Source organism: Oncorhynchus clarkii, chromosome 13, assembly GCF_045791955.1.
Source record: "Oncorhynchus clarkii lewisi isolate Uvic-CL-2024 chromosome 13, UVic_Ocla_1.0, whole genome shotgun sequence".
NCBI lineage: Eukaryota > Metazoa > Chordata > Actinopteri > Salmoniformes > Salmonidae > Oncorhynchus > Oncorhynchus clarkii.
This window is the reverse complement of record NC_092159.1, coordinates 16,111,740-16,137,178: the sequence shown is the minus strand read 5'-3', so window position 1 is coordinate 16,137,178 and position 25,439 is coordinate 16,111,740. Positions and strand designations below refer to the sequence as shown.

Here is a 25,439-nt window from a genome sequence, read left to right as displayed (position 1 = left end):
TATTTATATATTTATATATTTATATATTTATATATATATATATATTTATATATTTATATATATATATATATATTTATATATAAATATATAAATATATTAATATATATATATTTATATATTTATATATAAATATATTAATATATATATATTTATATATATAATTATATATATATTAATATATGTATATTAATATATATATATGTGTGTGTGTGTTCCGCTCTTGCTCAGTGTTTCTCACCTAAATGCTGGTAGGAAATTAAATGCATTCCCATGGTCCTTTGTTTACGTAGATGTCCAACAGCTGCACATACATATCTAGGTTATCAGGACAAGCAAGGGGCCAGGAATGAACTTTGAACTCTGAAAATCGCACCTACTTAACTGTGTCAATGTAAAAACAAAACTCCTCGTGGTCACAGAGGGAGATAAAGCTGCTACTTTACTACAGGGAGAGGACGGGTGTCGAGGGGGGAGAGGAGTGTTTCTGGGTGTGGAACAGACTGCCATCCTATCAAGGGGGAGTAGCAAGTTGTGGTGTTTTGATCAAGATCCAGCAGAGGTTGGAGAAAAAGAGGGGAGAGCGAGACAGAGAGAGAGAGAGCGAGCGACAGAGAAAGAGAGAGAGAAATACTTCCACCCACCTAACAGGGAGACACTCATAAACAGCGGAGACACCGAAAGAGACTCAGAACTGCTGGAGGAGCACAGAGAGAGCACAAGGTGTCAGAGAGAGAGAGGAACACTTGACTTGAACACTAGAACACTTGAGTGGCTTCACTAACATAAGTATTATACTAACACAGACACACACAGTGTACCTTAACACAGAGACACACACAGTGTACCTTGAAACACTGACACACACAGTGTACCTTAACACATAAACACACACAATGTGCCTTCATTGAGGAGAAGTCTCACACTGACACACACTGAGTGACTAGCCTACACCTGAGAGCAGTGATATTTTACTTCAGAAAGAGGAGTCTTACACACAGACACTCTCTCTCACTCATACAGTACCTGTGCCCATCCTGAGAAGGGATATTGAACCCCAGAGAGAAGTGAGGAGGAAGGAGAAGGGGAGTGGATGGATGCCTTTTGTGAACTCAGTGGCCTGGATCCTCTATGGGTGAGTGCATGATGGACCTCATGTTCAAAAGTTCACTTGTTTGAGCAAGTACCTGTAGTCAACTGTTTGAAATCTGTTTAGAATACAGTGCCTGCAGAAAGTGTTCACATCCCTTGACGTAAATTGATTTAATTGTCATTTTTGGTCAACGATCTACACAAAATACTATGTAATGTGGAAGTGGAAGAAAAATTCTAACATTGATTAAAAATGTATGACAAATAAAACCTTGGCAGTGAGTCTTTTTGCGTAAGTTTTCAAGCTCTGTCAAGTTGGTTGTTGATCATTGCTAAAAAGCCATTTTCAAGTCTTGCCATAGATTTTCAATTCGATTTAAGTCAAAATTGTAACTAGGCCACTCAGGAACATTCAATGTCATCTTGGTAAGCAACTCCAGTGTAGATTTTACCTTTTGTTTTCGGTTATTGTCCTGTTGAAAGGTGCATTTGTCTCCCAGTGTCTGTTGGAAAGCAGACTGAACCAGGTTTTCTTCTAGGATGTTTCCTGTGCTTAGCGTTATTCCATTTATTTTTATCCTAAAAAATGACGATGGCAAGCATACTCATAACATGATGCAGCAAAACTTGTGGGATGCATTTGCAGTTTGTTTTGGTTATGTTTCAGATTATAATAGATATCAATGGTAAATAATGTATTGTGTCATTTGGTCTCGCTTTTACAGTAAATAACAATGGAAAATGTGGATGCTACCATGATTACGGATAATCCTGAATGAATCATGAATAATGAGCAAGTGACACAGGGAGCAGGTAGTGAAAGACGAGAGACGGCAACCAACCAACAAGCCGACTCGCACTATAGTAGACTAATAGCTGCCATAGCTAGGTTATTTATCATCAAACATGATGACGTAGTACCTGTCTTGACTGCATCAAACCAGGAGAAGCTATTAAAGCTAACTAACTTTAGCTAGCTAGGCTAATAGAGGCTGCAGTGCACGTGCTTTCTCATCCGACGGTTACAAATAACAACTCCATTCAGAATACTGGGCAGAAGTCTACATGTTGGCTCTTGGTCATTGTAGTCCTTCTCCTTTGACTTTCATCTTCCACTGATTAGATATCTCCTAACTTTTGCCACACACAGAGGCTCTATGACTGTAGCCTATTGCCGCTTTGCTGACTTATGATTGGCCAACAACAACAAGCTGCACGCTTCTCTCTCTCTCTCTCTCTCTCTCATCCACCTACCCGAAACCCGTGACAATCATATCAGAGCCGACTCAGACCCGTGACATTATTTAGAATTCTGGATCCGGATCCGCTCGGGTCTCAGGTATTCGGATAGAGGTGGAGTATGATCTTTGGGGTATGATCTAAAGCTTCAAGTTCCTTGGTGTGCACATCACTGACAACCTGAAATTGTCCATACACACAGTGTGGCGAAGAAAGTGCAACAACCTCAGGAGGCTGAAGAAATTCTACAGATGTACCATTGAGAGCCTCCTGTCGGGCGGTATCAGGAACAGCAAGTGCTTCGTCCGCAACTGTATGGCTCTCCAGAGGGTGGTGTGGTCGGCCCAACGCATCACCGGGGCACACTGCCTGCCCTCCAGGACATCTACAGCCCTCGGTGTCACAAGAAGGCCAAGGAGATCATCTAGGACCTCAGCCATCCGAGCCACGGCCTGTTCACCCCGCTACCACCTAGAAGGCGAGGTCAGTGCAGGTGCATTAAAGCTGGGACCAAGAGACTGAAAAACAGCTTCTATCTCCTGTTAAATAGTCCCAACTAGCCGTCTCCCACCTGGTACTCTACTTTGCACCTTAGAGACAGTTGCTCTATGTACATAGTGCTGCCATATGTATATCGTCATTGAATCTTATATAACTACTGTTGTACACACCTTTTCTGTTCATATACTGTCCATACGGTCTATACACACCATTTCCGACTCTGACATGGCTCGTTCTGATATTTTGGGGATTTGTGTGTATTGTTTTGTGCTGTTAGGTATTACTGTACTGTTGGAGCTAGAAACATAAGCATTTCAACACCATCCAACACCTTTGGGATGAATTGGAACGCCGACTGTGAGCCAGGCATAATCGCCCAACATCAGTGCTGACCTCACTAATGCTCTTGTGGTTGAATGGAAGCAAGTCCCCGCAGCAATGTTCCAACATCTAGTGGAAAGCCTTCCCAGAAGAGTAATGAATGTATAGAATATCATTGTATGCTGTAGCGTTAAGATTTCCCTTCACTGGAACTAAGGGGCCTAGCCAGAACCATGAAAATCAGCCACAGACCATTATTCCTCCTCCACCAAAATGTACAGTTGGCCCTATGCATTGGGGCAGGTAGCGTTCTCCTGGCATCCGCCAAACCCAGATTCATCCGTTACACTGCCAGATGGTGAAGCGTGATTCATCACTCAAGAGAACGCGTTTCCACTGCTCCAGAGTCCAATGTTAGCTTACTTTACACCACTCCAGCCGACGCTTGGCATTGTGCATGGTGATCTTAGGGTCGTGTGCAGCTGCTCGGCCATGGAAACCCATTTCATGAAGCTCCCGACGAACAGTCGACGTTGCTTCCAGAGGCCGTTTGGAACTCGGTAGTGAGTGTTGTAACTGAGGACAGACCATTTTTATGCGCTACATGCTGCAGCACTCAGCGGTCCCGTTCTGTGAGCTTGTGTGGCCTACCACTTCATGGCTGATGAGTCGTTGTTGCTCCTAGATGTTTCCACTTCACAATAACAGCACTTACAGTTGGCAGCTTTAGCAGAGCAGAAATGTTATGAACTGACTTGTTGGGTGGTGCCACATGGGACAGTCACTGAGCTCTTCAGTAAGGCCATTCTACTGCCAATGTTTGACTATGGAGATTGCATGACTGTGTGCTTGATTTTATACACCTGTCAGCATCGGGTGTGGCTGAATTAGCCAAATCCACTAATTTGAAGCGATGTCCACATACTTTTGTATATATGGTGTATCATGCAATTATTGTGGCAGGACTATGTATTGTTCTGCAGGGATAAATGCATCTTGGCAGAGTAGTGTGTACTGTGTAGGATTGTGTTTTTTACTAACGTTCTGCCAATTTTCTATAAGGTGCTCATTGGTGGTTGACTCTATTGTCCTGAAAGAGTTCAGTTCAAACTGTCCCAGCATGCACATGTTGACACATTTAAAGTTCAGAGTTCAGGCATACGTTTCTGAAAGTTTACTTTCAAAGTTAGGTTACTGAAGACTTTCCAAGTAGACTTCTCTGTTGTACAAGGATAGGTACAGTTGCACAGTATGCATTGACCTTTCTCAAATTACATTAGAGCTATAGGCACCTATGTAAGTGCACTTAGGGCACATAGGCAGACAGGAATAATCCTTGCCAAGAAAGACCTTAGGCTACGAGGTTCCAATATCCACACTAGCATACCACTTAATGAAGAAATCAATGTATTGGTCATGCATTCTAATCTAAGTAGAATGATGGCATGGATAGTGACACCACGCTAAGCACGAGAACTGGAGTCTCAAAGAGCGTAAGCATCCTATGTGATGCTACCGTAGGTAATGTAAGGATATCTGGGAATATCAGGTACAGCCAAGCATGTGAATCAATCAGTATGTGGACAGCTGCCGGTAATCCCTAATAGTACGCATAGGAGCAAAGCTCCACATTCTGTATCTGGATTCAAAAAATGTGAGAATGGCCCTGATCCAGCTATAAAGCCATTAGTCAATCCCCCTGTCCTCTCTCTCTCTCTCTCTACCCCCCCCCCCCCTCTTTCTCTATCACTCAGACCTGCTATTCACATGCCAGCCAAATTCAGATACACATGTGAACTGTCGTTGATGTGAGTGTACTTTTATTCGAAAATTTAAGAATGGCATTGATCCAGGAAGAAAGGTATCAGTCAATCGCCTGTCATCACTCGCTCTCTTTCTCTGTGCCTCTCTCGCTCTCTCCCTGTGTCATTCTCTCTATTCCCCCTCTCTTTTTATTTCTCTCTTTCACACACCTGATATTCACATATCAGTCTTATTCAGGAATAGACATGCAAACACTAATTGAGATTTCATCCATAGAACAGTCTGCTACTTCTAGAACAATCTGCTACCGAGTAACATGCCATAACCGTTATATTGCCAACAAAGCCAGAAAAAAACATGGCCATTATCAGTCGATGTACCTTCCGAGCTCACCAATCTAACTGTATACAAAGGTGGCCGACCTAATCTTGTGCCAGCAGCCTCTTTAACAAAGTTCCCAACGTGGGACAAGACATAAAACAGAATGTTGCGAATGGGAAAACTCTTGAACATTCAAATGAAACATTTACAGAAGGTGAAACACAGAACACATTACGGATATGTAGTAATTTTATGGCAACGTATGTCCCTGGGCCGGGGCCCTTCAGAGTAGTGCGGCTACATCAACAACATAATCTTACTTTGGTAACAGTTCTGGTCAAAGAGCTGAAAGGTGAAAAGATTATTATTTCATCCCCTATCAATCAAATGTTATTATCTTGCATTGTGGATAATGACAATTTGATGTAGAAAATCCTGCATTCAGCAAGAGAGGTGTGGTTCAGTGAACACCTACTCTGCAAACTGGAGGGATTGTATTGAAACCCTGCAATTCAACAAGTTTTGAAAACCTTATCTTAAATCAAAACTACTCTGCAATTTGGGAGACGTGACAAAGGCAATGATGAACAGTCCTGTCGAGACAATTACAACATTCTCTAAATGACAATGAACAGATCCAATTTAACTAACACTAATGGTTGAGATCTTTGGACACATTTATGCTTGCAGTGACGTAAAGTATTACAGTGAGGTATTGAATGATATCAAAAAGGAATCAGAATGTATCATTTCTCTCAGATAACTGAAAGGTGCACAACACAGTCCATGCAGGCTCTCTCTCCTCAGTTCACATCACTACGTTTGATAGGTACAAATAGACCTTCCATTTCCATCCAAACCAAGGTCTGGAAGAAGCTTCTGTAGTCAATTCAGAAAACGCTGAGCAAGGTGACCAAGAAAAAGCTTTTGAGTTTGTTTGACAACTCACGATTCTTATATAACAGTTGTAAAAGTGTTTGTTCGCAGGCCTAAATTAACCACAGGAGCCAAGGAGAGACTGTGAAAAAGACTCCCACTCATTGAGTCAATAGCCATCTAGCACTTCAGAAGAATTTCCTCACACATGATCTGGAGTATTTTATGTAGTAGGAGCAGAATTGCCTCTTGTGGGATGGATAAACTTAACTGAAATTAATAACACATTTGTTAGTATAGTAACACATTTGGTATTGCTGTTGCGTAAAGACCGAACATACAGCTGTTATGAATTGTGGTCACTCTCCCTTATGCCCTTGGGAGTCTGCCTTGCCCCGCTGCTACAAGCTGCTGTGTGTGTGTGTGTGTGTGTGTGTGTGTGTGTGTGTATGATTCACAATGCTGCATTGCCGCCACTCAACAAGTCCAGCCGACCATAGTAGTTAAACCCACTTCCTCTCGCAACTCTGCAGGCACCTCTAGCTCCTCCAAACTGCAGCCAGACACCCAGCCCCTCGTCAGAGGGCTTAGAGGTGATAAACAGGGAGAGGTGAGAGTACAACAGAGCACTTAGAGGCTAAGAGTATTTTGGTGCTTTTTACAGTCAGACTTCCTTCCTTTTCAGCCCACCGTCGCCGGGGGCTGCAGGCTTGCATGATGCAATCTGGAAATGTGGATTTGGCAACTTCGGCCAACAGTACACACTTCGGTCGGCACAAACAGAATACATCCCACTGTCATCTAAGTGGGTTTGTATCGTCATCATGTACTGTAATATTTTGACTGACTTCGCCCTTCCAAAGGGGAAAGTTTTTAAACGTGGTGGAGCCGTGGGTTAAAATATTCCAGGACTGACTCAGCTCTGTAGACAAAAAGACGAAAAACTCCCAAGCTCCAACCATCCAACCAACGCGCACACAGATTACCGTATGTTGACTTGCTGTGGTTTCACTCTCCATTGCCTAGATACACAGACCGGGACATTATACTGTAGCCAGCGTCCAGTTTCTCTGGACTGAACTCAGCCCTGCTTCAAACAGTTCATTTAACAACCCTTGCCCTCAATAATCTGTCACTAGGCTAATACCCTGACAGAAGTAAACTGTTAGACTGATATATCAAGTTGACGTTCCTCAAGTTGACAGTACAGTAGGCAAAGCTTGGAGGAAAATTGGTTGAGTTGTATTTATTTGAACACAGCCAATTTAGAGACTGAATGAGAAATTCTGTACTTAAAATGAACTCATGAAAACAATGAACAATAATCCATTACATAAATATAAATCTGTATTGAGTCAAGAAATACATGAATTCTACTCAGTGCAGAGAATGGTGCAGAAACCTACTCCTCCACTCTCTACCATCCTAATTTACACATTTTAACGGGTCTATCTTTGTCTTTTCCAGGACTGGAATCGAACGTGGTACACGGACAAACCGGACCTGACCGAGTGCTTCCAGAACACGGTGCTGGTCTGGTTCCCGTGCGTCTACCTCTGGCTGTTGGCGCCCTTCTACGCCCTCAAACTCTACTGCCATGACTGTGGATGCATCCGAATCTCCACTCTCTGCACTGCCAAGACGGTGAGCCAACCCATAGAATCCCAATATGGTCAGCGGTCGGTCCAACGATCACAGAACAGTGACTTGAATTGTCTATTCTAGTCATTCTATCTCTATGAGTTTATAAGCACATCCAGTGGCTTGCAGATGCAGGGTACAAAAAAGTAAAGTCATGAAAGAAAAATAGATACCCAGTACCCAGACACTGCTGGATGCGCCTGTAGTGTTATTCAGTGCAACGTTTCAACCTGAAAGTACAACCAGCCTGCACCAACCAGTCCTGAGCCTTAAGACCAGCCTTAAACCAAACCGCAAGAGTAGACATGGCATGGCCATTAACATTATACAAGACCAGGCGAGTGTTCGAGTGCACCAACCATATCTGCCATAAAATAATATGAGTGTGAAGTACTGTGAAAACCAAGCACCACATGGTTAGTGTTTATATAGGGCCGGCCGGGGACAATTTCATGCCTTAGCGAGCAAGAGGAGGGGATATCAGTGGGGAAAAGCCTTGAAGGTTTAGATAGTACTCAAGAAACCATGGAGAGTTTACAGGACGAACGTAAGAGTTTACAGGACGAACGTAAGAGTTTACAGGACGAACGTAAGAGTTTATAGGATGGCATACATGGCACTCCAAGAGGATTACATGTACATTTAAATGTCTTGGTCCCTTCTCACTTTCCACTGTTATGTTCCATGTGGTTGTACTTCAGTCTGTATAAAGTATATAAAATACTTACAATATGGAGACATGCAACTTGACAATATGGATTGACAGTTCCAGAGTCTCTTGAGAGTCCAGATTGTCATTTAGGTGCTAAAGATGCATGTTTCTGGTTTCCCCAGTAACCAAAAGGTTTGAATCAATCACAATGACAGTACTGCAGACCTCACTCTGCTTCCCTCCCTGTGTCTGTCCATCCTCCAGGTGCTGGGGTTCCTCCTGGCCTCATTTGGCTTCGTGGAGTTCTTCTACATTCTTCTGGAGAGGAGTCATGAGATCCAAAACCACATGGTCTTCCTCCTCAGTCCCATCATACGCAGCTTGACTGTGGTATGTACTGTAACCATCAGCCAATGTCTTTGTCTCAGCTTCTTTCTTCACGATTGCTCTCTCTCTCTATCTACTGTTTATGTCTCAGTATCTGCTGTTGACTTCTCTTCCCTGACAGTAGATCCTGGGAGTTGCTTTTCCCCCCTACCTTTATTTAAGCAGGTGACATACATGATATATATTTTTAATGCACCGCCAGGATCTGCTGTCAAGGAAGAGAAGTCAAGAGGCGATACCGAGACATAGTAGATGGAGAGAGCAATCGTGAACAAAGAGGCTTCCCTGACAGCAGATCCTGGGGGTGCATGCGTATAGCAGCAGTTTGAGTCGTTTACTCCTGATTTACTCTTAGAGAGGGCAGGGGCTAAGCAAAGCACTCCATGACCTCTGTCAATAAACACTGTGACAACTTCTACAATGATTACAAAGACATACTGTACTCTACTCTCAAATCATCCTCCCCACTGATTTACAGTACTGGGATCAGGCAGAGAAGAATGTCGGTGGAGAGCAGTGCAGTGCACTATGGGAGGTCCAGCTAGATAGAATAAAGTCATGTTTACTACTGTGTGGGGGGGTATAATGTCAGATTTAAGACAGAGGCAGAGGTGCAAGGGGTTGGGAATAGGCAGTGTGCCTCCTGTAGCTGACTCACAGAGCCATGACCCCCCTACCCATAAATCCCCTCTCTCTCAGAGGCCGAACACAAGTGCTGCACAGACTCAGTCCCTCCAAATCAGACAGCCTGGCCCACCTGTGGTCACCTCAGACTCTTAGGTCAATATCAGCAACTGTTTGGGTGAAAAAATACTGAATGCATCTCTTGTACCAGGTACACAAGGAATCCATTTCTAAAAAGGTCACTTTTTTATCACATTAGGGACCCAGATTTGAAATCCAAGACATTGCTACAGTTAACCAGCCATGATATTTACAGTTGATTGGTTGGTTGCTATGTAAATAAAAAGCCAAGGCCAATAATTTTCTGGACACAGAATCATAATGGCAGCCACCACCCTCTGGTTTCCCATACGTAAAGCTAAGGAACACCGTGTCCAAACTACGTTATTTTGCTTGTTTCTCGTACTCATCGACCCATATACAGTCAATGTATGGGAATTTTTTTAAATTCACCAGACTCACCCCGGTTCGTGGTCATGGTTACTCTCCCTTCCTACCATGAGAGCTGCTTGCAAGGCACGCCATCTGCTGTAATCAGCGACACCATGACGCAGAGTTATTTTTCCACCCCAATTCCCCAGACTTCCAGTATAATTACTAGGTAGGGAATTGAGTTAGGTTTTAGTAATGGACTTAGTTACACCCACTGACTTCCATTCAAAGAAATGGGTTCCTCTCAAAAGGGAATGGCCATTTCTTGCTTGCAATGTGGTTAGTTAGGCAACAGGCCAAGCAGCATAGAAACTGGGAAATGAACCTGACATCCAACCACACAGCATAGATCTTTTTCTATACAGTGTTTCTACCTAGCCTGGTCCCAGATCAGTTTGTGCTGTCTTGCCACACTATAACCTTTAGGAGTTGTCAAGGTAGCACAAAACTATCTGGGACCAGGCTAGTTTCTATGGTGTCGTTGATATATCAAGAGTTTATACTGGTAATTATGAGTCTGGAGGCCATTTCTTTGCCTGCAATGTGGCTAGTCTAACAATAGGCATAGAAACTGAAAATTAACCCAACAATCACCATATTTATCTCCACTCTATAGCATACAAATAGTGTTTCTATGGTGTTCATGGCTGGTTGCTTAAAAACAGGACAGTTTTTAAGATCTGATGGAACCAGTATGGTATCTATTATGCAACTCTATAACCACACTCTACTTTTAGTGATGAGCTGGCGAGGCTAGATGACTTCTCAACTTGACCAAACTACAGACAGTCAGAGATAATTACAGACAAAACACAGTCCGTGGAAAGACAAGGCATTTTTCGGATAGACACTGGTGCCCCAAAACATGGAATCAGTCCTGTTTAATCTACTTATTTTACTAAACATTTATTTAACCAGGCAAGTCAGTTAAGAATGTTATTTTATTTACAATGACAGCCTGTATTCAAACAAAATAGACGAGTTCAGAGACATTTTTGAAGAAGAGAAAATGAATATAGTGCAATTCAGGCAAAAAGCAATGCATGGATGGAGGGATGGAAGGAAGGAGGGGTGGAAGGCATAGTACCATACATCTGTTGTTTTATTGAAGGATGTCAGCAGGATAACAGCTGCGTCTGTGGTCAGGGAAATTCCAATCTAACCTCTTTCTCCAAAACCAACAAAAGCCAAAACCAATCCTTACAAATATTTTCTATTTAGCCATTGATTCTTCTCAGCTTTCTTCTCAGCCCCAGAGAGACTACTGGGAATGACAGTGAATACAGAGGATTTATTGAGGGATTCATTTTCATCTTCAAAGTAATAGTTGTTGAGTTTCAAAGTAGACTCGCTTGCCAGTCCTCAGTCAGGGGTCTCTCCTTTCAAAACACTCGCTTGACTTTCACTGTCCGTTGTAATGCAAGTCTTACTAATCTCACTCTCTCACTGTCGCACTCTCTCTCCCAGTCCCTCACTCACTCTCTCTCTCCCACTCTCTCCTCAGGTCCTGGCCATATGCATCATCCAGTTGGAGAGGATACGAGGCTGTCGTTCCTCCGTCTTCCTCTTCCTGTTCTGGGTCCTGGTGGTGGTGTGTTCCCTGGTGCCCCTACGGGCAAAGATCCAGCTGGCTATGTACGAGGTACGGTGGTAGTAGAACATGACTTTATTCTCCATGGTCTATGGGAGAAGTAGCAGGTGTGATGACACAGGCACTAACATACTCAGTGTCTGCATGACTGATGTTACAAGTTCACGCTATGTGAATGTAGGTTAATAGAGACTACTGTCAAAACAGTCATGACACACAGTAATTTTGTAACGTAGGAAACAATTTACTTGAATGAATATGCTACGCCTACATCCTGACTGTTATGTCTGCTTAGGTTTGCACTCAGTGACCCCGCAGAACCAGTTTGTCTGAAGGGTTGTCTAGGGTCTAGGGTTGTCTACCCATAGTCTAGACTTAGAGACTAGAGAGCGCATTGCTTGATATAGAGATGCTGTTGTGCCTGCTATGCTTTATTCGTAACTCCACAAAATTAACCAAGGGTTTTCTAGTCTAGACTTAGCATGACTTGGGTAGAAATGCATTGCCTCCCCAAAGTCGACAGAGGAAACCCTGCAGTGTTGGTAGGGCGGATGACAGACACTGCCAACTCTCGTCTCCCTTGTCTCCCTAAAGCCTCTGTAGATTGCTAGACTCCCATCTCTTCTCATCCGGTGTCTCTTCCAGACACTGCAATCATTGTCCTCGTATTTGTCAAAGCGGTAACAGCATTCGTGCTTTTAGAAAAACACACATCCATATCACATCCTTATCGCCTCCAGTATGACATTACCACACGTAGTGTTTAGGCCAGCGGTAATGAGAGGTCTGAGGTAAAACCGATAGTGATGGTGAGACAACCCAACATGGCAGCCCATGGTCAGACCATAGGCACGTCAACACCACTTTTAAAGGCAGGAGCAGCCAGCAAACACCTACTGGGACCGACCTACTGGGAAATATAGTATTTGTATTATCCACTCAACACAGTCACATACACCGGGAGAAAACATTAAGAACACCTTCCTAATATTGAGTTGCACCCCCTTGTTCCCTCAGAACAGCCTCAATACATCGGCACAAGGTGTTGAAAGCGGTCAACAGGGATGCTGGCCCATGTTGTCTCCAATGCTTCCCACAGTTGTGTCAAGTTGTCTGGATGTCCTTTGGGTGGTGGACCATTCTTGATACAGACTAGAAACTGCTGAGTGTGAAAAACCCTGGTTGGATTTAACAGGTGACATCAATAATGGATCATAGCTTTCACCTGGATTCACCTGGTTAGTCTGTACACTGGTGTATAGACGGGCACATTTTCAAACGTGCACACACGTTGCCACCACCAGCCCTGATCATATGGACAAACTCAGAGAAGAACTTTGAGACAGCTCTTCTGGTAGACAGGCAACAACATTAAAGACAGTTGTACCTGTATCTCAACATGAGACATTTCACTGCAATGGTAAAAGCGTTGAGAGTGTACAGAGTTCATGTTTGGTTTTGCAGACCCAATTCCCTCGGCTCGTTGGTCAGACCAACTGGCCTATGTTTACAGGCATATATTACCACCCACTCCTAGCCCCATACCATCCTGACCCTGTTTTCACTATGCGGCCGGATCTAGTTTGTTCTCCCCATCTGCACTCTGGGCACAACATAGGGTGAGGTTGTCATCAACAACTACAGGAAACGGAGGGACAAATATTCCCCCATTCACATGGACTGTAGTGGAGCTTCTAGTTCCTCAGTGTCCACATCACTAAGGACCTATCATGGTCCAAACACAATAACACAGTCGTGAAGAAGGCACGACAATGCCTCTTCCCCGTCAGGAGGATAAAAAGATTTGGCATGGGCCGTCAGATGATCAAAATGTTCTACAGCTGCCACCATTGAGAGCATCTCGACTGGCTGCATCCCCACTTGGTATGGCAACTGCTCGGCATCTGACCGCAAGATGCTACAGAGGGTAGTGCATACGGCCCAGTACATCACTGGGGTTGAACTCCCTGCCATCCAGGACCTATATACCAGATGGTGCCAGAGTAAGGGCCTAAAAATGGTCAAAAACTCCGGCCAACCAAGTCATAGACTGTTCTATCTGCTACCGCATGGCAAATGGTACAGGTGTGCTAAGTCTGGGACCAAAAGGTTCCTGAACCTCTTCAACCCCCAAGTCATAAGTGTGCTAAATAATTAACCAAATAGCTAACCGGAATATCTGCATTGACCCTTTTTGCACTATTTTGACTCTATGCACACACACTGGACTCTACCCACACACTCACACAAACGTACACTGACAATCCAACACATACATGCACACACACAGGCACACATTCGCCACACACTCACTCATCACATACAGAAATAGACAATAGCAGCAGTGTATCTATCCTGTTCCCTAGTCACTTTACCCCTACCTATATGTACATATCTACCTCAATTTCCTCGTACCCCTGCACATCAACTAGGTACTGGTACCCCCTGTACATATCCACGCTATCATTGCTCATAAGCCTTTGACTGTAAATCTACACCTGTTGTTTATGAAGCATCTGACAATTACAATTTGATTTGATCATAAGTCATACCTGTGCGGCAGATAGCCTAGCGGTTAAGAGTCTTGTGCCAGTAACCGAATGGTCTCTGGTTCAAATCCCTGAGCCAACTAGATGAAAAATATTTTGCCTTTGAGCAAGGCACTTAACCCTAACTGCTCCTGTAAGGGCTGGATAAGAGTGTCTGCTAAATGACTAAAATGACAAAATCACTCCAACTGCCGTTTACTATGGCTCTAACTTTCACACAAAGGGAAACGGGTCAACATTAGGTTGACATATGGGCCATCAAAAACAGGCCTGCTGGTCTCTTATAAGTTAAGAATAACATGTGAAAACCACATTTCACATAATACATGGTTAATATCACTGTTTTGGCTGTCTTCCATTGAGAAAGAGGGAGGGAGGGTTGTTGGTTTGTGTCTGCTTCACCCACAATCTCTCTATTTACAGATATGGGTCGTAGCGTGACTGCAGGGAGCTTTTTACTATTGCTTCATTTATATAAAGCGACATATTAAAGACTTTGGTTTTTCACCATGATTTGGCTTTACGGTTCAAAATAAGCTTTATTGAGTCTCTCTGTGATCGTGGCCTATAACCATATCCTGTCCTATATAGTGTTCCTTATGTTGAGTTCAAGCATGGGAAATCTTTATCTGGGAAGAAAAACTTGCATTTTGACAAACTCATGCAAACCCACACTGATGAAATAAAAAGTATCGCAATTAATGATATATTGTTTACTAGTTGTGACAGAGCATTTAAATTGAAACACGATTTCCTTGATGCCACAGTTCCAATGCTGTGTGTAACCAACCCATTTTCATGTCTTAAAACTCAAAAGATGCATGTCTCAGTAACCCACAAATGTTTACACAACTATATGTTGCATGAGAAATGCAATGACAACAATAACGTTGGCAATTGTATTAATTTAACCTTTATTTACTTAGGCAAATCATGTAATATTCACTGTTTTCTTTTTTAACAGGGCATCACCACCGATATTGTGAGATACACAGCGTTTTTCTCCTACTTCTCACTCCAACTGGCCCAGCTCTTCCTGTGTTGTTTCGCTGACCAGCCTCCAGAGGGAAAAACCGTCCTCGTCAAAGTAGGCATTATATCAGAACGTGGGCTATATTTCACTTCCGTCAAAATGCTCTCTCCTTCCAAAACATGAGAGAATGCTTGGGCTGAGACTGGGATTGAGAATATAATCCATCTTGTGGTTTTTGACTTTCGTTGTCAACACACTCCCTGAGTTTTCCTTTAGGTGGAAGATCAAGTGATTCACTTCCTCTCTCTGCCCACTTTCCTACGAGGACACTGTGAATTAATGAATGGATGTGTTGTCTACTCTGTCCATTCCATACACACGACTCACATACCACATGAACCATGCTACGACCGTTACACCACTACTACACCAACGTTGTTCTGTATTTATGCGGTTTACGGAATCATGCTCTCTCACGGTCGGTCCAATCAAAAAAGACTGATGAATCATGTTCCAACCAAACAACCATAGCGACTATAACAACTCCCGTTCTAATCAACTTGACTTTGGTAGTGGTAGCTACAGTGAAGCCTATATAGTCCATGACATAATACTGTATCTTGAGAGAAAAACAAGAAAACAAACTGTCCCAAAAAACTCCTAAATGTCTCTCAGCATCTGTCCCGGTCGGCCAGCGGTAGTGAGGTTCAGAGGACTGGAAGCCACAGCCTGGTGTAAGAGCCACACCCTAGTGTGTTCTCTGCTCCCCCCACATCTTGGTCAGAGATTCTCATAGTCAGTCACAACAACAGAGAAAGCGAGGGATGGAGAGGAAGAGCGAGAGAGATGGAAAGAGAGACAGAGTAAGACCTCCGGTGAGGGGGCGGTAGAGGGAAGAGAGGTTGCCAAAGATCGAGCATGAGCACAAATTGCTAGTGTGTTGGTGTGTGTGTTCAGCATGGTGCCACAGTGACGACACGTTACCACCCAGCATGGACCTCAAATTCTCCTCCCAACCCTAGCTCCAACACTAACTCTAACTGTTTACACGCTTCACTCCTGTCCACAGTCTCCAGCTATTTACACATGCAGTTTCCACTGAGGACCACCTTACTGCATCATGTTGTTTAAACTCATTAGCATCCAGTAAATAGACTCCACAAGTACATCATAGAACCCTTAAAGTCAGCCACAGAGGAGTCCTATATTTTACCAAAGCCTTTAAACATTGAGAGATTTACATGGTGGTCAAAGTCAGTGACATTCACCCTCTAATCTGTTTCAGAACCCATGTCCAGTCAAGGATGCCTCTTTCCTGTCGAAGATGCTCTTCTGGTGGTTTACTGGGTAAGATGGTTTAATGAAACTCTCAAACAACATGTTGACTTGTTTGAAAAATATTTTATACTGTCAATCTTATAATGTGTGGTAAAGGTTTGTGTATAACTTATACACTGAGTGTACAAAACCTGAAGAACACCTGCTCTTTCCAAGACATAGACTGACCAGGTGCAAGTCAGTATTAGGAAGGTGTTCTTAATTTGCACACTCAGTATGTCATCGCTGTTCCCCTCAGGCTGGTGGTTAAAGGTTATCGTACCCCTCTGGAAGCTGGAGACCTGTGGAACCTGAGGGAAGAGGACACATCGGACAAGATCCTCTCTGATCTGGAGGAGGAGTGGACAACAGAATGTGCCAAACTGCAACAGTAAGAACCAATTACAATATGCATACTCTCGCCAAACTAATTCTGTAGCTTCAGACACTCAGGAATCAATAAACTTAATTTTATGACATTGACATTGTGGTCAAACTTCAGAATAGTGTCTGCCTAGAACTCTAGATGATCGAGGTCCCTTGAAGAGCTTGTGTAGTTGTAATCGGAAAAACAAGCTGTCTCGCTAAGGGACACTTAAGTCTGAAAATAGGTCAAAAGAAGTCCCCTAAGGACAGCATACTGTAACGTCGAGACACTAGCTTTGAAGATCCCATTGTTAAATTCCAAAACCTTGCGTTAAGTGCTCATCTACTCATGTGTGAGCAGGATAATGCCTTTTATGGCTGCTGAAAAGTCTTCTCTTCACATTTTTGCATCGGAGATGTGTCAAATGAACAACAATGACTGTTGTCGAATTTATTTAATCCCTTCGTTTCATATAAAGAAAAACAGGCAATATGTAGGGCCATCAAACCCAGATGTTCCCTCTGTCTGCTTATTTAACCAGGCAGGAGAAAACCATGGTGGCAGCCGTGGCGCTGGGCACCAGACTGCCCGACCAGGCCCAGATACTCAGGAAGCTGCAGAAGGAGCAGAGCTCCGGCTTCTGTCTGCTGAGGACACTGGCCAGGAACTTGGGACCTTACTTCCTTACTGGGACAATGTGCATCATCTTCCACGACTTCTTTATGTTTGCCATCCCTCAGGTGCTCAGGTAAAAATGGCTAAGGGTTTGACGTTAATTTTACACAGGAGACTAAAGCTCCCATAAATCCATGGCATCACATCGTAAACAAAGCCATTGTAAACAGGGCAGCACTAGACACAATAATCCCTTGCAAGTCAGACAGATTCCACGTCTATTTCCAATGCCCTTGACATAGATATACATACTAAAATGTCAATTTGGCAACCTAAAAACTGGACCCGCCATGCTTGACCCCATCTCTGGCACCCAATGCCAGTCTAGACAGGAACCTTGTTGTTGTTGTTGCACAACCATGGCTTGGTGGAAGTGTTAATTACGGTCAAGAGAAAGGAGTCAGAGACCACAGCTTTCTGCCCCAACATGGAGAGTCAAGGACATTAGCTTAGCTTAAGGGAGGGAAGAAAAGAAAGAAAGGAAGGAAAGAGAGAGTGAAGAGAAGGCTCTAAACGGCAGAAAGGCTGAGGTTGCTCTGGTGGACCACAATAAGAGAGCCACTAGCCAAGTGTTGAGGCCAGCCCAGCCACAAGAGGCGCACTGTTGTGCAACTAGAGACGGCTTTGTGTCGACCAGCAGGCCCTGCGGCCACACTAATGATCATAGTCTGCATAGGGCTGCATGGCAAAGCAGTGAAAGTGAAGGAACATGACAGGGGTATACAAAGCTGACAGAGAACAGTAACTTGTCTGTGCTTATGACTCCATTAAATGCACTGCATTGGCAGTGGCACAGTGTCCATGTTCAGTGTATAGGCTTATGTTTTATAGTATGAATAAGACTCTTTTGAGTTGAGTATGCTGAAAGTCTCCAGAAACATGAAGCAGAACGTATCCACAGGAAGCACTGTATGATATTACCATGTTCTCTCTTTCACCCTTATCCCCTCTCCAACAGTCTTCTTCTGGGCTTCATGAACGAAGAAGACGCCCCCCTGTGGAAGGGTTACTTCTACGCTACCCTGATGTTCCTGCTGTCCTGTCTCCAGTCCCTGTTCAACCACCAGTACATGTACACCTGCTTCACCGTGGGCATGAGAGTGAAGACAGCCGTGATGGGACTGGTCTACAGAAAGGTACATCGTCGTGCCAACCAGTAAACAGTGGGTGACTGTGCGTCACGTTGTAAACATTGGCTCTTAATGGCAGGCTTGAAATTCCAACGTAAATAAACTATACCTCGACAATTAACATATTATTTTTTCCAAGGACCAAGAAAAAAACATTGAAAAATAAATATGTTAATTGTCAAGTTTATGGTTTATTTAAGTTGGAAAAAGAGGTTCTGGGTGTTAAGAAACCTTGAAACCAAGTGTTACATAATACTCATTTACTGGAGGTTTAACTTGAGGTTGTTCTGTTTTTCCTCTAGTCTTTGGTGATCAACAGCGCATCCAGGAGGACGTGCACAGTGGGGGAGATCGTCAACCTGGTATCAGCCGACACTCAGAAGCTCATGGACTTTGTGGTTTACTTCAACGCAGTGTGGCTGGCTCCTATCGAGATCGCCCTCTGCCTCTTCTTCCTCTGGCAGGTATGGATGGCACTGTCACTTCTGTTTTTTGTTGGTACTCATTGATGACGGACATTTGTTTTCTCTGGTACTCATTTATAACAAACATTGCTTTTGATGACTTGTGTAAAACGATGCCATTTTACAGCACCTAGGCCCATCTGCGCTAGCCGGAATTGCCACCGTCATCCTCATCTTCCCACTCAACGGATTCATCGCCAAGAAAAGGAGCAAACTGCAGGTACGGACATGTCCTAAGAGGAGACTCATATGCACTTTGACCTCAGTGCAAAAAGATCTGGGACCAGACAGTCTTTCCAGGCTACTTTGACCCCAGGCAGTAGCCGAATCAGAATGTGATTTTGCATGTTTGGTCAGGGATGCCACAGCTGGTTTACATAGCCGAAGCAGAGCTGTGTGGGAGTGTGGGTTGGATGGATGTCTCCACCTTGTTATGCTTATGAAAAACAACCACAGAAAAAAAGGGGCTATAAAAGGCTATATTTTTCATTTGTTTTTTGGAAAAACAACAGACAGTTTTGGCAATAATGCCTGTTTTAATCTAACTTACAGTCGTAGAATGTCACTGACCGCTTTCCTGGCCGCTTTGTTGTTTCCTCGTCGTAAAACTGCTAAGTGTTAAGAACTGTGTTCAATGCTGTAACAGAGTACAATTCTAATTAAATTAAACAAGTACATACTTCTGTAGAGTGCTCAACATTAGCTGTTCCTTGACAAGTATCTGCAGCTGTAACTGACAACTCGATGTTCATAAAATCACATTAAATCACATTTTATTTGTCAATGACTTCGTCAAACAAAAAAAAACACACAAAATTGGTCAGACAGCTACTATCCACTGCAGCGCCATCTTGAGATGAGTAATAGATACAGGTATGCTGGTGCAACAACACTTCTATAGGTTTTCTATTGTACTGTTCTCTTGTGGTGTTGCTGTCCTCTTCCCTCGTTTTAGAAGGGCCGACTATCTATTTAACCATGTCTTTGAATGCTTCTCCCTAGGAGGTACAGATGAAGTTTATGGATGGGCGAATTAAGCTGATGAACGAGATCCTGAACGGGATCAAGATCCTGAAGTTCTATGCATGGGAGAAGGCCTTTCTGGAGCAGGTCCTGGGATACAGGGAGAAAGAACTGAAGGCCCTGAAGAAGTCCCAGATCCTCTACTCCATCTCCATCGCCTCCTTCAACTCATCCACTTTCCTGGTATGTGCAATACAATATAACTAGTAGTAATGGTAATTTGGTCTTTTGGAGTATAGCTCAGTGTCTACTCTTTACTTTTGTATTTATAAAAAATAAAAAAACTTTATAGACAACACATAACACAAACTTTATAGACAACACAAACAGTAGAACCCCAACCCCTCATTCTCCCATCCATCCCCTCAGAATAAAAATTCTTAGCAGCACAAATGGCCACTAGAACAGACATGATTACTTACCAAAATATGCAAGTTCCACTAAGTAAAAGGCAGACTCTCCAGATATTGTATTAATGGGGACCAGGTTAAACTTCTATCGGGACCCAAGCACAGTGTACTTAACCTTCTCCAGAGACAGAGATGACATCACCTCCTTAACCCGCTGCATGAAGGAGGACAGCTTTGCAGACTTCTAGTGAAAGAGGACAAGGTGGCGAGCTAGCAGCGATGTAGCATTCTGGTCTAAGGGAAGTACACCAAAAATGTCAGTGACTGGGTTGGGGTCACTGCCATTTTTGGGGTACTTTGTGTAAAGTACCCCCCACAAAAAAATGTGGGGTACATATGTGTAAACAGAATGCCTCAAAAATGGGGTCCCAGAGGCCACTCAAAGATTGGCATGACCAAAACATGTGTCCCACAGTCACTGGACTCTGGTGGCATCTCAAACACTTGGGGTCAACATTTGGGTATATTTTTGCCAATCTGCCATTTGAGTAATGGAGAATGAGAAAAACCTTAAACTGAATAAGCCCAAGCCTTATGCAAAATTATGATGTGTGGATACTCTCAATACTGTGTTTCCATATATCATCGGGTAGCTCGCCACCCAAATCTAGCTGGACAGGGCTACGGTCTGAGATAGGACAGGGCTATGGTCTGAGATAAAGATGCTGCGATATTGGCTATTAGTTACAAAATGAAGAATTCTATTGTCCAGCAGGAAAAAGTCAATCCTAGAGTATGAGCTGTGGACTGGAGAGAAAAAGGAGTACTGTTTAGCAGTGGGATAGCTCCTCCTCCATGGATCAGACAAATTATAGGATTCTAGAAATGAGTTGATTACTGCACCTGATTTTGAAATTACATTGTTGGGCTTCGGTCTGGATCTGTCTAGACTTGGATGCATTACACAATTGAAATCTCCGCCCAATATCAAATGATGAGTGTTATGGTCAGGAAGTGTTGCGATGAAGTCAGAGAAAAATGTTGCGTCATTTTTTATTTTACCTTTATTTAACTAGGCAAGTCAATTAAGAACAAATTCTTATTTTCAATGACGGCCTAGGAACAGCGGGTTAACTGCCTGTTCAGGGGCAGAATGACCTTGTCAGCTCGTGTGCTAAACCATTTCCACATTACTATAATATATCTTCCATTAGTATCTGAAATGACTTTGGAGGAGACAAAAGGGGTGCCTTTTCTGATAAAGATGGCTTCCCCTCTGGCCTTAGCACCAAAGTTGGAGTGAAATATTTGGTCTACTTATCCTCTCTTTAGTTCATCATGGTCGCTGGACCGGAGATGGGTCTCTTGGAGAAAAACAATGTCCAGACTTAAGGACATAAGATGAGCATACACTCGGCTACGCTTCACCACCTGGTTAATTCCTCTCACGCCCCAGCTGATAAAGCATGTGGAGCCTAGAGTATGTTAATTAGGCGTAGTCATAGTAATGAGAAATTAATGTTAGTACAATCACATGGCCATTGTGCTGAAAGGTCAGAGTAATCAAATATAAAGAAAAAACAGCTAAAACCTTGGACCCCTATGCTGGCCTTCCTCCTGTTGGAAGGAGGAAGGCCAGAGCAAAATGCTACCATGTTCAAATGAACCTCCGTAGAGCTCTGTCCAGGGCCAACATAATACAGTTACAACTAGGGAAGGGATTCTGGAGGGAACCACCAAAGTTATCTAAGGTATCTTATGCAATATGCATATTTGAAGGATAGTAAAACAATATATAAAAAAGGAAGTATAGGTATATGTTGCCCCCTATACACACACACATATATATACACACACACACACACACACACACAACTCTCAAAACATTTAATTAAATAAGTAAATAGAAAAAAAAGCAAAATTCAACATTTGTATAAATGTAACCCTCTGTTGAACATCCTAACAAGCCAGAACACCGAAAATGGACTGGAAAATGCATGGTAAATAATACCCGTGCTGCAGTGTTCGCTCGGCTATACAGGTCTACTCTTTTCTATCCATAGCTTCAAGCCTCACTGTAGAAATGTATCATCGCTGAATTCTGTGTGTGATGGTTACAGTTACAGCTTCAGGTCACCATGTCCCAATCATGCTAATTTGTTTTTTCCCCCAGATTGCCTTTGCAATGTTTGGCGTCTATGTGCTGATTGATGACAAGAACGTCCTAGATGCCCAGAAGGTCTTTGTCTCCATGGCTCTCATCAACATTCTGAAGACCCCACTGAGCCAGCTACCCTTTGCCATGAGCACCACCATGCAGGTGAAATACAATGTCCAGTATTCAACAGACCAAACCAATGTATAATGTTTTGTGCTGCTGTTCAAAAAAAAAAAAAAATGTTCTTTGAATTTTAGGCCATTGTCTCGCTGAAGCGCTTAGGGAAATACCTGTGTTCTGAGGAGCTGAAAGACGACAATGTAGCCAAGGCCCCTTTGAGTACTGGTAAGAACACCTACTGGTGCCATGTATGTTGACATACTTGACCTATAACTTTTAGCTCCAAGTGGAGCAAAGGGCTTTGTATCAGCCTATAGCAATACATTTAAAAAAACACTCATAGCAACTCTTACCCAGTGGGAACTGTGGTCTGCCTCTGCCTGTCGTAACCAATAAAAACAAGCCTCCGAAGATGTGTTGTTTACATCCATGGCATTCTATCCAGAACCCTTAATGGTAATGTTATGTTGTCACTTCCTGTGATCGAGGTCGACTGGGGAGACTGAGTAATGATAGGATGTTGCCATCCAGTGGTTGAATGTAAATTACTTCTAGACAGTCAGACGTATGATTCCGGATAAATAAAAGCAGTTTTCTTCGCCTGTAATCCGTCAACACTTCCTTAAGACAGCTCGTGAAAAGAACACACTGTAATTTTAGATCTCTTGTAATTATGTAGACTCTGCAATTTGACATGTCACTTAAAAGGACATATTTTTAACGTTGGGTAGTTGTTGGGTGCATAAACGGGTGCATAAACTGTTATGCCTGTATGCAGAGAGGAAATATTAGTGTATTTTTTCAATGGTTCCTCTCTCCTCTCTTTCTCTGTTTTTCTATTTTCTTCTCAGATGGGGAAGGTGTGTTGATAGACAACGGAACGTTCAGTTGGACTAAAGAAGGTCCTCCATGCCTTAAAAGGTAAATCATAACAGTATTCCCATTTTAACACATTCTGAAGTTTAAGTTGAGACTCAACTCCACTCCTCTGTTTACAGGATTAATGTGGGTGTACCCCAGGGTTCACTGGTGGCGGTGGTGGGCCATGTAGGTAGCGGGAAGTCCTCTCTGCTGTCTGCCATGCTTGGAGAGACAGAGAAGAGGAGCGGCAGTGTGTCAATTAAGGTAAACAAGTTCTCTTAAAATAGGAAGCAACAGAAGTTGAATATATTGAATCTAAGGTTTTCAGTTTTCAATCTAAGGGTCTGATTTACACTCAATGTTCTTCTTCTTCAATGCTAATGTTACTCTATTTATTTTTCTGTCTCCACAGGGCTCAGTGGCCTATGTACCTCAGCAGGCATGGATCCAGAATGCCACGGTTCAGGACAATGTTATGTTTGGTCGTGAGAAGCAGAAGACCTGGTACCAGCGGGTGTTGGACGCCTGTGCTCTGCTGCCTGACCTGGAGATCCTGCCTGCTGGAGACTCCACAGAGATTGGGGAGAAGGTGTGAAAATAATCTTCTAGAATTCCACCTCCTTTCACTAGATGGTCAATCAAATGGTCTTCTAGAATGTTCTGGAATCTTGAGTCATGTCTTCTTCTCAATTGTTCTCCCTGACAGGGTCTGAATCTCTCGGGTGGTCAGAAGCAGAGGGTGAGCCTGGCAAGGGCTGTGTACAGGAAGGCTGACGTCTATCTGCTGGATGACCCCCTGTCTGCTGTGGATGCTCATGTGGGGCAACACATCTTCGACAAAGTCATCGGACCCAAGGGAGTGCTAAGAGATAAGGTAAAACTACGACCAAAATATGATCTCTATTAACAGTCAGAGTGAAAATCAATATTAGAAGCTTACACGTAACCGACTGTTCCTTGTGTGGTTTTGAGATGGAAAAGCATGATTTTGCAGATTCTTCAAATCAAATCCACCATTTGTATTAGGCTAGTTCCGCTGATCGTTTATTTTGATTAATCCTGCTCCTGTGGTTTGTGCTACCAGACCCGTGTCCTAGTAACCCATGGGATGAGCTTCCTGCCCCAGGCGGACCTCATCCTGGTGCTGGTGGACGGGGAGATCACAGAGAGTGGCTCCTACCAGGAGTTGCTGAGCCGCCATGGGGCCTTTGCAGACTTCATCCATACCTTCGCCAGCAACGACCGTAAAGAGAGTGTCACAGAGACCGCCGCACAGAGGGGTAGGACCTCATTGTAATGAAATTTGGGATAAGTCATTATCGCCATTGATGAACAAACATTTGCTTCTCACCAGCAAGCTATTCTCCATGTAAATTAACATTTTGTCCCATTGCTGCAGGTGCCAGGAGGGCCAGCTCGCGGCTGAGTGTTACAGACTTCATGCCATTCTCAAGAGATCTATCCCAAGAGCAGCTCATTGGGTAAGGGAATTTCCAGAGCACATTACATCATTTTTTCCTGATAACATCATGGTTCTAATTGATTCAATGGTATGATAAACGTCTATTGGAGAAAACATCACATTGAGCATGCCAAGCATCTTAAAAATAAAAACCTAACTGAAACCCCTCTATGTTCTCTAGGGGAGACACCAACAGTACTAACCTGCAGGGTATGGAGCCCATGTCTGAGATAGACGAGGAGCAGGTTCCTGAGGACTTGGGAAAGCTGATGGAGGTTGACAAGGCACGCACTGGGAGGGTGAGTCTAGAAGAAGAGCTGATTTTTGACTGCACCTCTTATGGTTAAAAGTGATTCAAACTAAATGATAAAGTCTCCATAGCCATAGAGGTTGTACCCATTTGAGCGCTCCACTACATTGTTTCTTTAAAACAAACAGAGCTTCTTTCTCATCTTTCACATATTAACAGGTGTTTGTCAATTTCTAGCAATT

At 43.4% G+C, this 25,439-nt stretch overlaps 1 protein-coding gene across 3 annotated transcripts in view; it reads left to right on the top strand.

Annotated features, from left to right (window-relative positions):
* The first annotated feature begins 480 nt into the window (after nucleotides 1-480).
* LOC139424507 (multidrug resistance-associated protein 1-like) overlaps nucleotides 481-25,439 on the top strand; it is a 32,680-nt gene continuing 7,721 nt past the window's right edge. The window contains exons 1-22 of one of the 3 annotated variants that reach the window (XM_071176427.1): nucleotides 481-720; nucleotides 1,021-1,132; nucleotides 7,579-7,755; nucleotides 8,669-8,794; nucleotides 11,412-11,549; nucleotides 15,012-15,134; nucleotides 16,306-16,367; nucleotides 16,597-16,728; nucleotides 17,246-17,452; nucleotides 18,338-18,515; nucleotides 18,812-18,973; nucleotides 19,101-19,193; nucleotides 19,976-20,179; nucleotides 22,520-22,666; nucleotides 22,762-22,849; nucleotides 23,476-23,545; nucleotides 23,623-23,749; nucleotides 23,898-24,074; nucleotides 24,192-24,359; nucleotides 24,570-24,765; nucleotides 24,885-24,966; nucleotides 25,129-25,246. In XM_071176427.1, coding sequence (XP_071032528.1) covers nucleotides 1,091-1,132; nucleotides 7,579-7,755; nucleotides 8,669-8,794; nucleotides 11,412-11,549; nucleotides 15,012-15,134; nucleotides 16,306-16,367; nucleotides 16,597-16,728; nucleotides 17,246-17,452; nucleotides 18,338-18,515; nucleotides 18,812-18,973; nucleotides 19,101-19,193; nucleotides 19,976-20,179; nucleotides 22,520-22,666; nucleotides 22,762-22,849; nucleotides 23,476-23,545; nucleotides 23,623-23,749; nucleotides 23,898-24,074; nucleotides 24,192-24,359; nucleotides 24,570-24,765; nucleotides 24,885-24,966; nucleotides 25,129-25,246 — 2,817 coding nt within the window. In that variant the 5' untranslated portion in view covers nucleotides 481-720; nucleotides 1,021-1,090. Of the gene's footprint in view, nucleotides 1,133-7,578; nucleotides 7,756-8,668; nucleotides 8,795-11,411; nucleotides 11,550-15,011; nucleotides 15,135-16,305; nucleotides 16,368-16,596; nucleotides 16,729-17,245; nucleotides 17,453-18,337; nucleotides 18,516-18,811; nucleotides 18,974-19,100; nucleotides 19,194-19,975; nucleotides 20,180-22,519; nucleotides 22,667-22,761; nucleotides 22,850-23,475; nucleotides 23,546-23,622; nucleotides 23,750-23,897; nucleotides 24,075-24,191; nucleotides 24,360-24,569; nucleotides 24,766-24,884; nucleotides 24,967-25,128; nucleotides 25,247-25,439 lie in introns of all 3 variants that reach the window. The other 2 variants (XM_071176429.1, XM_071176428.1) reach the window with 2 other exon arrangements.